The sequence below is a fragment of the Thermobia domestica genome, chromosome 9 (genome assembly GCF_964235325.1).
Source record: "Thermobia domestica chromosome 9, izTheDome1.hap1.1, whole genome shotgun sequence".
Lineage (NCBI taxonomy): Eukaryota > Metazoa > Arthropoda > Insecta > Zygentoma > Lepismatidae > Thermobia > Thermobia domestica.
Genome location: NC_137462.1, coordinates 130,268,341 through 130,285,725, shown reverse-complemented (window position 1 = coordinate 130,285,725; position 17,385 = coordinate 130,268,341). Strand labels below are relative to the sequence as shown.

At 35.2% G+C, this 17,385-nt stretch overlaps 1 protein-coding gene across 1 annotated transcript; it reads right to left on the bottom strand.

Moving 5' to 3' along the window:
- Positions 1-16,313: 16,313 nt before the first annotated feature.
- LOC145661020 (uncharacterized) lies at positions 16,314-17,036 on the bottom strand. Its single transcript, XM_081726456.1, has one exon. The coding sequence runs from the start codon at positions 17,034-17,036 to the stop codon at positions 16,314-16,316; it is 723 nt and encodes a 240-aa protein (XP_081582582.1).
- Between the last annotated feature and the right edge of the window lie 349 nt (positions 17,037-17,385).

Here is a 17,385-nt window from a genome sequence, read left to right as displayed (position 1 = left end):
AGAATGGAAACCTAGTACTGTCCTGATCTTCTTCTGGAATGATTGTTGTTTCAACCACGATGAACTTTCCACAAATCCAGAATGATTACTCGTCCTGGGGCAATCTCTTGCTCCCAAACAGTAGGACATGGAGATGCTCTCGGTTCTCCCATGCGTGTTTTCTTAAATAAGTACCATTTTGAAGTAGAAGGAACAACTTTATATATATCGTTAATTATTTTATTGTTATATGAAAGCCTGTACCTTAATCTACTTTTCTACATAGTTACCACCAATATTAAGGCACTTATCGTATCGTACAACAAGTTTTCGAATGTCATCCTCCAACTACTTGTAGCGTAGTGGTATCATATTAGACTGCCAAGCAAAAGGTCCGGATTCAGTCTCTCGTCGTGTAACTTTATTTTCTTCATCAAAGGTAATTGTTTAAGTAATTGCTACTGTAATTCTATTAACCCCTTGCGTACCACTGACGTCTATATGGATGTCATAAAATACTCTGTTGAAAAATACCAGTGACATCCATGGCGATGTCATGAAAACGGATCCTTTATTTAAGGTCGTATTAATCCCGGAGATGATGAAATTTTTTAGTGGTTGCAAGGCACGAGTTAGTTCTACTGTTCTCCTTAGATAACAGTACCTTACTGACAGAAAAGCAAAAAAAAAAAAAAAAAAAGAGAAAAGAAAAAAAGAAATTAAGAAAAGTTTTGTCTCAGTAGATGAGAGGCCCAAGGGAGCATTCAATTACCACACACATGTGTTTGTTTTGATTACAAACAATTAGCAAATTCGAGATCATATTTCGAGATCGGAAAATGAAAAAAATGGAAAAACTTTGTTTTTGATCTCCGGTCAGTGCTGCCAACCTGAAGCAGCATAAAATCCCTTTAGAACATCAATTTTTTCCCCTTTTCAGTCCAAATGTTCCACAATGCAAATATTTTTTTTAAAAAAATCAGCAATGTGGGTGCTTCCTTCGCGCATGAACAATAACTATGGCCTATACGGTTTAGACAATCTTTAAACAGTAAAAGAAAGCATGATATTACAGCACACATATAGGAAAATGACACCTGGAACGCAAATGGTTAATGGTTTATTCTTCTTTTCATTATTATTGTTATTAACATTCATTTTAACCTCCAACATTTCACAAATTCAAGCTGTTTTACGTAGGTTGTTTGAAGTTCTTTGAATTTATCTTAAACTTTTACTATTATATGGGTTCACTTCCCTTAAATCTTTATTGTAACATAACTTAATTAGTTATGCTCATTGACACCTACAACTCTGGAATATATTTTACCCTCTGAAGAACCATCTAAACCTGTTTTCAGATTATGTGAGACCCATATTAAGCTGGGACACTTTCCTGGTTAGATTAAACATTTAGCTTCCATTTGACTATATGGTTAGCGTACGTGTCTTCGGCGCTGGAGACCCTGATAGATTTCTCAATGGAAAATCATGTGGTTCGAATTCTACATGAAGTTGTAGGCCATCGTCTCATATAGCCTCGGTGTTGAAGGGGACACAAAAGACCAAATCAACTAACCAAAATTGGACATAGTTTTAAAACATAGAAAGAGAAAGCATAAATGAAATGAATTGCATATTACACACTAGACTTGAGAATCTCAAAGTTTGGAAGTAATAAATCCAAACGTCTTTCAGTTACTTTGCCAACCTTCAATTATATAAAGAACTGATTCTTTTCTTAATTTAATTCAATATAATATAAATTTTAATTTATACCACTTTAACCCATTTTACTGGCATTATTACTACCCTTTCTACCCAATGCACAGGAACGTTCTCAGTCTCCATTGAAGTATGGATCCACCACTCCTCCGATCTAAGTATGCTGTTTCCACTGCACTTTGGACGGAAAATGATGGCAGATATATTTCTAATTGTTTTTAATGGAAATTTCGCTCGATTCTAGAATCCACCATTGCAAAATTACTTCTATTATTCTCATTTATATAATTTTACCAACACAATAGCACAAGATTATTTTACAGCTTATAAATTGCAAGATGGTAATAGAGACCCATTTAACATATATGTATAGTTTAATAACAATGTTATTACTTCAAATGTTAACTAAGAAACGTAATTTATTTTTTCCTATATACAAAGAACAATATGTTTAAAACTTATTAAGTTATAAGGAAGTGTAACAAGATTATGTTTTCTTTAAATTGGGATATTGTTTCCTGCAACCCCTTGTAGCGCTGCCACTGTCTTGACTTTTCTTAAAGTGCTTTTCTATAGGTTTTGTTTACAGTTATATACAACTGAGTTTGCGGCGAATAATTGAGAGTTACAGTTTTTCCAACATATATATTTAGTTTACTCACAAGTCACGTTTTATTTTACGTTACAATAACTTACGTAAAACAGTTTGAATCTGTGACTGTTAATTATAATTATAATAAACCAATAATAAAATTACAATATAAATTACTTAAACAATAACATTTGATGAAGAAAATGAAATTACACGACAGGACTCAACCGAATCTTACATTTATCAGTCAAGTCCTTCATGTGAAGCTGACTAATTAAACCACTAATTAAGGAGTGCATATGTTTGCTAAACATATTTTACTTTAAAATTCTCGAAACCTAACTAATATTCCTGCATGTCTTGTAAGGAATTACAAAATAACGTCTACCGTCTTTTCCTCTTCCTAGGCTGCAGGACGAACATTAAATCCTCAGCCTCAACTAGGGTAAAGTTTCGAGATATTTCCCTCATTGAGGAAGCTCTATTCGATGTGTCTGAGTTGAAGAAAATTATAAGTAACTCAAGCAATGGTCGTCTTTTCACACAATTTTTGGTATCTATATCAGTCTAAAATGGAAGATTTTCAATCAACTGATAGTTTCTATACAACATCAAGTAAGTTATTGGCGTACGTAAGTGGTTACCTTATTGTATTTCTACCCAGTAAGCCCGGTTTCGACTTCCCCCACATGTCAGAAATTTTTAACACATTCCAATTTAGATTTCTATCCACTCTCAGTGTGATATGCAAGATTTTCTCATATGCAGAAGGAGAGAGATGCTTGAATGATTAGAATGACGGAAATGCAGTAGTTTCGTGAATGGAAACAAAAGGAATTCTTATTTCCTTAAATTTGTTCCAGATTTGTCCTTTCAGTTAATTTCAACCATTTTCAAACCCAACTATAATCAATGTTTTTTTTCCTTTCATATCACATGGAGTATACATGAAATAATACATTACATACACGAAACGGGTTATGTCATTAATATAAGACATTCATTAGGTTAAGTTGATTTTAGTTTAGTGTCCCGTTCAGCAGCGAGGCTATATGAGACGTGGACCTACTGATTAACGTGGAATCCGAACCACATGAGCTCCCGCCGGGAATCGAAGGCATTCATTAGGAAACACACTCCAAACAATAGATATGGAAAAATATTACGTGTGTTAACTTTACAGCAAAACCCTAATTTAGTGTTTCACCAGCTTACCAATTTTCGTCTTTTGGTTGAAATGTTACTTGTAAAGTGGGATGCATTTGTCTAGACGTTTGTGATCCCAGCAACAGTACTTGGACCCGACCTAATGAAGTTATAGCAGTGAGAGGAGAATTACATTTGCTGGTGACTGTACATCTTTAAATCTACACCTATAGAGAAATTACTGTGACATAGGAGAATAGGTTGTTTCCTTCATTTATCATATTTAATATTTGGATTGAACTTAAAGGAGTTTATATGTGTCATATACAACATTTAAACTAATGTGTTTTCTTAGTACCCTATAGTATTATAAGCTCTTTTCAACACATTCAATCTCGTATTCAATCTTGGTCGGTGGCGTGGGAGACCTAGGTTCGATTCCCGGTGGGACCTCATGTGGTTCGGATTCCACGTTAATCAGTAGGTCCACGTCTCATATAGCCTCGCTGCAGAACGAGCCGTTAAACTCAAAATCAACTCAACTCAATCTTGGTCGGATTTGAATTGCAGCGTATAAAGTAGCAATCCGACTAGAGTGGGATTTGAGCACGGAAAAAAATTATGTAGGACTACTTAACAAACAAGAATCACAGATGACTTACTTTAAGCAGTTACGTGTTTCAATGTTAATTCATTTTGTTTAAGGTATATTTTCAAAATTTTCTTTCGTCTTTGAATATCTCATCACATATATTTGTAAAGAGTGAGTTGTGCATGTAATTACCTTGTGTAACTATTGGTAGTGAAGGTAAATAATAATACAAGCAAGAGAAAAACTTGCAAATGTATCAGTAAAAATGAGGAATTAATAATTAGGATTAGTTAAACATATCTTGCTTTTATCTTTTAAAAATACTTTATTAGGCTATTATTCATATACAAAGCTAATATACGTATATTTTGTTTTCTGTTTTGGAATCTCTTCTTGGGTGCGTCACTTATTGTCAATTATTTGAATTGGTGAATGCGGAAAGAACTTGAGTCAATTTTTAAAACAATGAAATTTAAGTTATTAACTTTTCCAATTTTCTAGCAGGAGTGTCATTTGGGAAGAGTAGGAGAGCAGTTGTATAATAATAAATTGTATAATAATGTACTCAAAAAAGGTGAAATTCTGATGTTAGTGAACAATCTGCTTCCCCTCTACCCACCCTCCTTGCAAACTTTGAAATGACGCTATTATCTAGAAGTATACGCAACTTTGTGTATAGAAAGGATGTCGAAAGTATTAAAACAGCGTAAATGTAACACTGAATTAAAAGTTGAGTGCAGACAGGAAAGGAGTACTGAATTACTGTCTTTTTTTGTACTCAATGGCTAACTGTGTACAGTAAGCATTTTCTCGCGCTACGCTTAGTCTCACACGGAGAATATCAGCATCTCATCTGGTGTGTTATTTTGCGTTTGTTCTATAATAAACCGATAATATGTATATTAGTTGTAACAGTGAGAATAGAATCAAATCACAGTTTTGATGGTTAAACTGAAAACAAACGTAGAAGAGGATGATTAATGAATAGTGGTGAATAGTACCGTGAAGTGGGGGGAAGCGAGCGGGCGACGTAAGGGGGCGCAAAATTCGGGAGGAAAACAGAAAAGATATAAATCAAATGAAAGGAAAATATATATTTAAAAAGTGTTCAAAAATCAACGAAAAGCAGGATTTACTTTTGAAAATTTTCTTACGCTTTGCGCCAACAATGGTGGCGCTATTGACCTCACTTGCATGTACGGGGGCACCGACGTATACTCTCGCCTCGGGCGTTGACTTTGCACAGCAGGCTCTGGTAATGAATATAATGTAACGAAAAGAATTTAGTTTGTTGAAGTGGAAAACAGCAACAAACTATACTGAAAAAAAAAAAAATCATGTCGAAGAAGTAGACTGCCATGCAAATGTGCGCTGAACTGTGTTTTAAAGTATCAGTGCAAGTGAACCGTCAGGTATACTGACCACATTTTTAAAGATTCCCATTTAAAAAAAAAAAAAAAAAAAAACATCAAGACCAATACCTATAGGAACTTACAGAATGATGTTTGACTCCGGCCAAGGAATCTGAAGAGCTTTCTCTTAGTTCTATGTAAGAGTGTACATTTGTTGCGTGAGAAAATCGTGTTTGATTCCCAGTTGGAGTTTATGTTGTTCGAATCCCACTTTAAGTTGTAGGTTCATGTTTCATATAGCCTCGCTGCTGATTTCTGTGTCTTCGCTTATCAAACAGACAGTTACTGTATCTGTGTACTTACTTATCTAGATAATGCTATACTTATCAATAAGAAGATAATGTCTAATATTAAAAATAATCAGGTGCTTATGTGCCAAAAACCACCGTAAATGAAAAATTTCGGAATTATATCTTCCAATAGAAAACTGTGGCGTGACTGTCGTGCAGTGTTTCCTAGGATATTGCTTGCTATCTGTCAATTGCAATATTTCAATATTAAAAAGTATGTCAAATGTCAAATTATCTTACATTCTTTGACTACTGAAACAATAAAATTAGTGTAACTTTTCTTATTTAGATGCATTGTTTTATTTACCATTTGCGCAAGGAGACATTGTGTTTTTTTTCTTATTAATATGTTATGACGCTTAATTGAGTTGATTGCAGAAAGGACCTGAATCGATCTGTTAAATTTTGACCACTGTTGTAATTAATTACTAACTGATGAAAATATATCTTAAAAAATATATATTTAGGTACTCTTCGTAAGTAGATCAACTCTATGTTTTGAATATGATTATGAGAAGACTTAAATAGTTGTTTCTCTGTAATATCTCAAGAGTACTCAAAATATATTCAGATTCTTTCTGTAATCATCGATTCATTTAAGTTTTCACAGCGACATTTGATGTGCGTCTTAACCCAAAATTGTACTCTTCTAATTTGAGAGGAAAAATTGAGATGGTTAAGGCACATATAAGAACAAAACGCTCATTAAGTTGTCGTTTATGATTATAGTATTAAGACAAAAAGATATGGATCACAAGGGTTTTTGAATAATTATGTGAAAGTAATCGATGAAATTCAGAAATCGGAACGAAACATGGAGAAAAAACATGATTCTTTGCCGGTTTGAGATCGTTCTGACGAACTTTTCTGGACCTGAGTTAAGGTAACATTGCGCTATCTTACTCATCTTTTCCAGAGGAACAACACAGTCCTTTTTATTTGCTTATTTATTTATTTATTGAGAGATCAGTGTTTTAGCATTTTGATTTTCATTGATTAGTTGTCCCGCCCTAGAGTTCAGCTCGCTGTACAACTAGAGATTGAAATCGTAGTTTCTTATGCAGCTAGTGGTAAAAGTGGATCTGAAAAGGTTGGGGAATGCATGACTTCACGCCGTTCCCTGTATCTATCTTTACCCGTTGTTATTTTTTAGGAAGTGGACGGACACGGTTTCACCACGTTCCCCCCTCACTTTTACTCCTCTATACAGCCAAGCGATAGGGCAAGTAGCGACATCTATTCTGGTGACTCACGTACTAAGATGTTTGTTACTTTTGTTATTTTCTACGTTGTTATTTTTTTATAATTTCTAAGATTTGTGATTAACTACGAACAGGTAATATACAACAACAGGCCCGTATCCAATGGGGGTCTAGGGGGTCGGGCCCCCCTAAATTTTACTGCCTCCCCTAAATTTTCACCGTAGTCTTACAAATGAACAATAATATTGTAATGAACTACAATATGGTTGGATCGTGCCCCCACCCCCCTACATTTTTGGGCTGGCTACCAGCCTGTACAACAATATATGTCCATGTTTTACTAATTGAACATTTTTCAGTTTTGTTTTATCAGCGAAGTTCCAAAGAAACCACATATTTACATGCTACAAAAATAGAGCGACAGGCATTGCGAAAAAATATTGTTGATTCAAATATAGACCATTAGATAATGCCATTTATTTTATGCTCACCAATTACCATGTAAACATGACAAAGGATATTTGTAAGGAATCATCAAACCGGAACAATTAAAGTGTTCCGTCAAAAACCTCACGTTTATATGGTGTTTAGTTAGACTGCAGCTCATCACTTTTACACGTTACACTAAGTGAACAACGACGAAGGTCGATTTCATTAATTGCTTTCTGCAACATAAATAGCATTAATTGTGATTTTTTTGAGTTGTATCAGTCTAATGTACAACTAAAAATTTACAAAGAATTAACGAAAGAAATCCAAAGCCACGTCAAAATTAGTCATCATTAATCATTATTGTAAGTATTCTATTATTATTGGTTGAAGAAGACACTGGTCTAGACATAATGATGAATGGGAACAGTGGAACACTGCAGAAATACTCAATCTTACAAATAGTAAATGTGCCACTCCTAGGAATGTGTATCTCCTTTAGTAGAAAATAAACTATAAAACATGAAATCTGCAAGTTAAAAATGCAGTTTTCACATACACAATACATAAATACTCGTAAATAAATCATGTTCTACACTAAAATAACAACTACAGTAGCAGCATTACGTGTACACCGCGTGAAGAAGTTTGGTTTGTATGTCGTGGTATTTTCTCAATATTGAAACCGGAAATAGTACTAGATTTCTATCACTTCCGGTTTTAGTAGAGACATTAGAGTGGAGATTTAACATTCTTGGGACGCTTAATCGATTCCAGGAAACCGCTTCTCGCTACCTATTATTATTTTTATCCTGATCAACGTTAAAATCGGAAATGGTTGGTTTCTACCACTTCCGGTTTGAACATAATCTCCACCAACGATCTTGATTCCCAACTTTTAACCCTTTGCCTTCTTTTTGAAATTGATGGTGCTCCATGAAGAGGTTCTAGAGATGTTTTGTCTCCTGGATAGATGGACGGACAGGCAGAAGTAAACGAGTGACTGATCAACATGGAGGCTAAGCTTTGTTATAGATTGATCTTACAATTATGTCCGGCTCCTTGTTTCGTATCTGAACTGTCAGATACTTGTAACAGTGTCAATACATTTACAAATGCTCCTTCTTGCGAGCATGGCCATAATGAGCAGTAATGGTATCCGAGCGTTATAAGACAAGCTCCTCTCTCCCTTGTTGAACACAGCCCAGGCCCGTAGTCAGCCCAAAAATGTACTAGGGGGGCCCGGCTGAAGTCAGGGAGTGCCCGATCGAACCATATGATAGTTCATCACCATATTATAGTTCATTTGCAAGCCTACCATGAAAATTTTAGGGGTCAGCAAAAATTTAGGGGGTAGCCGGCCTCCTAGACTCCCCCTAGATACGGGCCTGACATAGCCCCAAGTTACTGAATCCTACGGTATGACGACAGCCAGGCAGAGTTTAACACAATCCAGGGACCCCAGGATGTCCCGAAATCTGGTCCTACCTACCTACTTGTCGTTAAAAAGCACCAAGAGGTACCTCCCAGACACAAAACCTCCATCTCTCAGACCCAAGGGTATACTTTACTCCTCGTTTGGGAAGAATCCCTTCTTGGTAGGAACGATAAGTTATCAGGTACTGCCTATCTTATTTTACGGAAGAGGTACACCGCACATTATTAGGGGCCAATGGTTGATACAGTCTATATACACTAGGCAGATATTCCCATTTGGGAGGCACCAATCGCTCCCCTCCTGTAGGGGCGGATTTAATAACCTTCCTTGAAAATTCCGGTGGTGAGGTACAAAGTACGCACCCGAGTTCAGTGGTTCCTGACCCGTTTGAGAGACTGGCAGTCTCTTTTGATTTCTTATCTCCCCGGTAAAAGATCCCATTACCATCCATCTATGTCCATTATCACACTTCATTGCCCTATAAGGAAGAGCAATGCCCTTGTACAATAATGTTTCAATCCTCCTAAATGGGCACACTGATTAATCATGTATTTATGAGGAAAATTTGACTTACGACTCAAGTGACCTAGGGTGCCACCCCTTTCTCAGAACGAGCTTAGGACCAGTTGGCAAAACAGCTCTTTAAAGTTATAAATTCTTATTGGCAACGAGCGACCAGTTTTTAGTGCCATAAAAGCCTGATTTGTTTGAAAATTAAGCATGAAGAATAATACCCATATAATTTGTTCCACATAAGATCTGTCAGTTACCATATTTTCTATCTTTGCACATGTTTTTCCCCATTTAAACGTTAATGATATTGTAGAAGTTTACAATAATTGAGTCATCCAAGTTCCAACATGGTTCTTGTCAATTTACAGAAAATCCCAGAAAACGGAGAAAACAGTAGAATTGATGCATTTTATAGAACTGTAAATACTATGTGAGAATGTTCACGTTTTTCACATGAACACACTGAGGTATTCCTAGTTTTACAAAACATGCAATCTTACATTTTTAAAAAAAAAGTTTTCTGGGATTTTCTGTAAATGGACAAGAGCCGTTTTAGAGCTGGACAACTCAATTATAAGTTTCAATATAAAGAATTGAATCATATGCCAATGTGTCTTCATCCCACTTACAGTGTTTACACAACGGGCTCTCTTATATACACAATAATAACTTCCTGGAGCCAATGATGTATGCTGTACGTAGTTTCTAAAGCAAGAGATAATTATGTACCTACTCTCGTGACTTTATGTTCAAAAGAATCGTGAAATAGTTTGTAATCGGTTTATCATACACCGTGATCCAACTCTTATGGAAATCCATTCAATGGACTCAAAGTTAGAATAGATTATAACAAGACTTCTTTCTTGTAGTATGTACTGGTATATAGTACTGTTATGTATCTCAGGTTTAGGGTAAAGTGAGAATTCATGCATAATTGAAAAAGAACAGCATGCATAAAGTAGCATTGACGTGATAATGTTAAGAATGACACCGTATGTAGTTGGGTACCTTGTGTATATTACCAGACGAGTTATAAAATACATTACTTAATATCGGTAATATTAAAACACAATTATAAACTGTGCTACCAAAATAACAAAAAACCTTGAAATATGAATTTACTTAACTTATAAAATCGCATTGCAACACATTTACCTCAAGCCCGTAGCCAGAATACTAAGACAGGAGGAGCACAGTTCAATTTGAGAACCACCGTCAGCAGGTTACGTACAGACAGCGATGCTGTAATTTCCTCATGAATAAATAGAACATGTCATAAAATTCCACTTGCGTCTGTGGCCTTCTACAAGCAACGGAGCACTTGATCTCTGAGTGCCTTGTTTCGTAGTCCAGCGGTTTCTTCCAAGACACTTGTAGGTTCTCAGAAGGACTTTCCTGGACTAATTAAAATAAAAAATGAAAAATGAAAATTTTAAGTTTTACGTCCCACGCTTTTGTCGATTAGGCTAAAGCGGACAATGATGAGAAATGAATGAAGTGGTGGAATGAAGAAAGTGGGAGGAGACGGGAGAACCCCGGGAAAACTCACGCAGACGGTGTTTGTCCGCCACAAAGTTCACTTGGCGCGAGCTGGGACCGAAGCAAGGACCCCATGCACCAGAGGTGAACGCTCTACCACTGAGCGATCGCGGCTCCTATGGATCAATGGATTTAAGTCTTAACTATTTCTCGTTGTAGCTGTCTTTCCTTTATTTCTGTTATGTTTTATTTTCTTGCATTGTACCGTACTCATAAGTAATAAATTTAAAAAATCCCTCTTTGTCGAAGTTATTCAACCAGCCAAAGCAACAAGAACTAGATATTTTTGAGAATTTCATATTACTTGCTAGTAAATAGGTAAATAAAATTACACAAAGAAGTTTCTTATAAACATATATTTAATTTCGTATAAAAGTGTAAAAAAAAATCCTACAGAACAACAACTTTTCAGTACAAAAAGTACATAATTATACAAACAATAAACAGTGGATAAATCGATGTCCCGCATCAGTTATAATGCATCATTGATGTAGGTTTAGCAGCTATTTCACCTTGTGATGTTTTTCATTAGCCGTAATCTGTTGAGAAATAAGATTTAAGAAAAGAAAAATAAATGTTAAAATATTGGATTTTAAGACAAACATGACAAAACAGATAATAGTACAATTCAGCAATACACAAATCATCTAAATTAAGTTTCGAAAATGTCGCAAGTGAAATAATAATAATAATAATAATAATAATAATAATAATAATAATAATAATAATAATAATAATAATAATAATAATAATAATAATAATAATATATGAACTACTACTTTAGACTAGTGGTTCACAACCTTGTAGTACATATCTCTTGGACCCTTCTTGGACCCTCATAGTACATAATAGTACATATCTCCCCCCTTCTTCCCAATTGTTAGTCAAACATTTTTTTTTTTATATATATATATCTGACTCCTGCGATTTCGGATGCAGTATTGCATCCTGAAATCTTCAACAATAATAATATCCTTATTCTCACCAATTTAAATGTATTTCAGCAAGATTTTTTTTTAGTCTAGCGCTAAATGGTCGAGGCAGATGATCAATGAAAGCGAATAATTGTGAAATTAAATTATTTGTGATGATCTATCGCGAATCGAAGATCACAAGGGCAAGCGCTAGACACTAGACCAACAGGAAGGCCCGCAAGACTTCTGCATACTATTGTAATCCAGTACTTTTAGTATTCTTTTCTACAGCTTAATTCCTAATTAAACCACAGTTCTTAATCTTAATCAATACTTTGTGTTTGTACTGTATTTAATTTAACGCATTTTTGTTACAACATTCGTAACTTTTATAACTATGAATGTAGTTTATTTCTGTCAGTAGTTTGTGATCGCCTTGCTTGCTTCTTACGAGCCACATGTTGGGTTCAGAGGATGCTGCGTCCTTTTCAGTAGCAAGGTCATATGAGGCATTGACCTACGGCTTAATGTAGGATCCAAACAACATCCGCCGGAAATTGAATCAGGTCTCCCGAGCCGATTACCTCCAGGTTGGAAATGAAATCTTTCAGTTTTACGTCCCACGCTTATGCCGGCTAGGCTAAAGGAGACGGTGATGATGAGAAATGAATGCAATGGTGGAATGAATAAAGCGGGAGGAAATGGGGGAACCTCAAGGAAGTCTATTCATACGGTGTTTGTCTCCCTCAAAGTCTACTTGGCGCGAGCTGGGATTGAACGAGGGACCGCACGTACCAAAGGTGAGCATTCTACCACTGGGCCATCGTGGTCCCAACCCCAGGTTGGAAACCACTGTTTTAGACAATTGTTGTATTTAGACCTCTACCGAGACTGCTACTAGACAATGCTGGAGGTTTCCTTCCAATAATCCTAGTATAAATCTCATGGGCTACCTACTCATTACTGACTGAAGACAGGGCCTAATATCCACAAAACTTTTTTTTCTTTCTACAAAAGATAGTTCAGCCAAATCGTATTTTCACCAAATTTGTCCGATTCATAAACAACGTTACTGAAATAAGTATTATTCTCATTGATTGAAGTTATTATTCAGTATATGTGTTTACTAATTTGTGTTTCAAAGAAAATTAAATTAACTGAACACTTCTGATAAGATAACAAAATAAATAGGAAATTCAATAATGCAGCCTTAATCTAATCAACATCATCTAGTCGCAAGCTTATTATGTGCTTTTCTTCTCCAGTGGTTGGAAAGTTACATTGTCTGCTCAGTTATTAGGTACGAGAGTTTAAAAAGATTAACAATCCTATTTTCAGATTAACACAATATGACTTACAATTAAAGTTTCTTTTAAGGGCCTTCACTACATCGAAATTAAACTACCGCTAATTTTAGAGTTTTTCTGTAATATCTTCAAAATAAATAAAAAATATTCGAAAAGCAGAAACGTAGTGAACTAGACAATATGATTTCGCATGTGATACCTTTACCACAATTCACCTATCTGTTTTTGGTATGCCGCTATTTACAGAACCCGCAAAAAAAATGCTAAATCTATCTACAGTTGCAAATCGAAAGCAGATAGATGAGTTGTGATAACGGTATCAGATGTAAAATCTTATTGTCTAGTTCACTACGTTTCTGCTTTTCGAATATTTTTGTTTGTTTTGAAGATATTACAGATAAACTCTAAAATTAGCGGTATTTTAATTTTAGTGTAGTGAAGACCCTTAAAGTCATAGGTCTACTTTTAGAAACGGCAAAGTTTCAGATTTCATTCTTAAGTTATTATAGACCTACTACATTATGAATTAGTCAACAAATTTCAGTAAGATAATAATATAGATAGGTAGTAGAACATTTTATTTCAAATAACCACTCGTTGTTATTGTTTATTAATTCTATAATATTTTTACATCGGTAATCTTTGATAGGGCAGGTTCATATCAAGTCTTCAAACACAGTTAATAGCAGTGGTGACGATAATGACCCTACAGACAATTCTGTGCGGGGAGGGTGTAACTTTCTCGTAATGATTTTTCTTTTATAATGAGGATTTTATGATTGCGAACGAAATTGCATTTTCCTTCATCCTTGCGGTATTCACATTATAGATATGAATGGATTCATTAAATACAAATTTATGTTTAAATCTAATTTTTATAGAAAGTTCGTCCAAATGCAAACTGAAGAGTTTCTTTCTTTCTTTCTTGTAAACTTACACAGACTCTTCAGTATTTGGATTTTTGACACTCTACATCAGTGGCGGATGTATCCCGGGGACGTGGGGGCCTAGGTCCTCCAGTTTTTTGAGTGTCAAAGATAATTGAAGTTATTATTTATATATTTTTGAAAGTTTATGATAAATTTATGATATACCTATCATAGTTTGAGGTCTGTCTTGCCCCTTCGCTTTTTACTTTCTAGATCCGCGGCTGCTCTACATTTAATTACATTTTGGGTGCTGTACGAGATATTTAAACCATCTTTGCTTAGAGGGTAGATCGTAACTAGAATTATTAACAAATCACACTTCCTGTTGTTTATTTCAATTAGTTATTGCGCTCGAGTTTTCCTTCTGTTGTACACTATAAGTTAAAATTGTTTAATTCAAAGCTCGTAATAGTTCACATTTCATACTGTTTTTAATTTACCTATCAACTAACATGCGGTTACACAAGTATAAAATATGATTAATATTCTGGTATCTAAATATGATTTCGACAAGGAACGTACGCAGGGAATGGTTCCTGAAGGGTCCGGACACCTTCACCCATGAAATCTCCTACTTTTATGTAATTTTAGTCTAATTTTAAGGGTGATTTTTACAAATTTAAATATAATTTATCTACATTGAATGAGGACTCCCCCGAAAATTCTTTAATTTTCCCAAAATAAGTTCCTGCATACGTCTCTGACTACGGCCCTTGTCCTAATAGTAAACAGCAAGAAAAAAATATTTTCAGTATTATCACTATTTATTTTGATAGTAATTAAAATTAAACAGTACAGTTTAAGCTGTAATTAAATCGTCATGCAATATATTAACTGTACAAATACACAAATATTCATGTTCATATCTAAATATGGTTACGACCATTGTGATTTTTGAAATAATTTGATTGAAATGATGCAGTCTTTGAGTTCGAATTAAATTGCCAGAAGATTTATAAATCTGCAAATTGCTTGCACGCTAATAATATCTATTGATGCTAGTTAGGCGACACCTATTAACGTAAATATTTATTATTGGGAATTAACGTGTCTGTCTTTTAAAATTATGATTAGGATTTTAGATTTCTGGGCTATTGGCATCTTGGCCATGTTAGCCCGTCACGTATGAGGAATAAGTCCCTTTCTTGATCGCACTATCCGAGGAAAGGTAAGGAAGGAAGCGACCTGGGATCTGTAGGTTAGGTACCATCCTGGCATTTGCCTGGTGTGAATGACGAAAAACCCACGAAAACCTCACTCAGGATGGCTGGCCTGATAAAGCTCTTACACTTTTTCGACCTGGTGTCCCCATCGGAAATTGAACCCGAGTCACTTACCAAAGGCGAAAGTATTAGCAACTACATTATGCGAGGTCACATGTTTGTCTTTTATAAATAATGTAATTACAATTTAGTAAAAAGATGGAAAACAAAATGTACGAACTTACAAGAAAAAATAGTTTGTCTTAGCTTTCCGAACTAATTAATGCTTTTTCCTTTACCTTCCTATAAATTGTTATGTCGTCTCTTCAGCATACGTCATATTTTACTACAGTTTATATTTAGGTAATGTTAGATATTTTGCTATATTTAGCACACTATATAAACTGATTTGTTTTTCAATTGGATTATGTACCCCTCCAAAAAAAGAAAAATGGGCAGCTTTAAGAAGGTTTACGAACTTCGTCTCGTAACCCAGCAACTTATAGGATCTAAAGATTCTTCTACAATCACTACACTAGCGTAGAACTCACTACACTAGCATTAAGTTAGTACTATTCTCTGTAATTTCTTTATTGATTTCCGCGAAGTAAAGTTGCTTTTATACTTCTAACTATAGCCTAAACTTCTTTGGACTGCTAATACAATCTTCTGTTGGCATGCTAAATTGAAAACGCTGTATAATTTTTTTTTTTTTAAACAAGTAAATTGTTAAAATAATAACGTTCTTCAAGCTTTATCATGATGCATTGAAATAGTTAATAAATAAAACATACAAATTATTGGTTAAATTTAAGTTATTGCTAGATGAACATTTAAAGTTGAGTTCAAATTAAGTGACCATTCATCTTTTCTAACAATTTTTCAAGTATATAAAATGTTTTTATCAAACAACCTTCCATTTTTTATTTCTCATGTACAAGTGCAAATGTTATATTTACTGAAAGTATGACGTCATAAAAGTTATGTTTGTAACTTTTATCAGTCAATAAATAACATTGACTCTACATAAATAACATTGACTCTACCCTGATGTAGACTCTACATTAAAATTTAATTGAAAGATAATACGTACCTTGACATCTATTAGTAGCCGTAAGTCTTAATTCCTGGTCCTATTGTAATACTTGGTGTGGTGGATATTCTTTGTGCAGCAGCTGCAGCTTCTTTCGCTACAGCAATTCTTCTGGCTGCAGCTGCTGCTTCTTTCGCTGCTGACACTCTTTGTGCAGCTAATGCCGCTTCTCTTGCTGCGGCAGCACGCTGAGCTACAACAGCTGCTTCTTTTGCAGCAGCAGCTTTTTGTGCAGCTAATGCCGCCTCTTTAGCTTCTGCTACTCTTTGCGCAGACAATGCTGCCTCTTTAGCAGCAGCTACTTCTTCCTGTGCAGCTGCAACTGCTTGCTTTGCTATAGCAACTCTTTGTTGTGCTGCGTTTGCTGCTTCTCGAGCGGCCGCTGCCTCTGAAGCAGTTTGAGCAATGTCAAAACTGGGAGTTGATGGAACGTTTATAATTGGTGGCGGTGGTGGAACGTGTGCAATAGGACTGGGGCCAGGAGGGAACGAGGCAGACTGCCATGGATTAACAAATACTGCTGGGAAAGAAGGTACTGCTCGTGGTATCACAGCTTGAGTAAAACTTGGATAAGATTGAGGAAATGTCACGAATTGTTGAGGAACGAAATTCCACCCGGATGAAGGAAAAGAATTACTCGGAAATCCACTGCCTCCTCCAAAACCTAAACGTACTCCCCTTTTTGGCTTTCCATGCTTCTCGATCTTCGCAATAGCAGTAGAAATGAGGATCATTTGAAGTAGGAAGACCTGAAACCAAAGAAATATCTTTTTTATATGAAAAAGGTAATCGAAACTACAGTACATAATTGAAATTTAACACATAAATATACAAGAATCTTATAATTTACTATGCATGTAGAAATTTATGTAAAAGACTTCATAAGAGATGTATGAGTCTTTCTAAATCAAAACAATTTAATTTTGGCTCTCGGTTTTTTGTACCAAATTTTGTGTCCGTGAGTACAGCTGAGGCGTTCCGAATAGTAAGGACAAACTCAACGAAGGTTTGTTTCTTGAAAAAGCGCTCTCGACGACCAGGGTTGAAACTTAATTAAAAACCGGTATTCCGCTATGTGCAGTA

Coding starts and splice junctions, on each gene's coding strand:
- LOC145661020 (XM_081726456.1), bottom strand. CDS start 17,036: ATGATCCTCATTTCTACTGCTATTGCGAAGATCGAGAAGCATGGAAAG.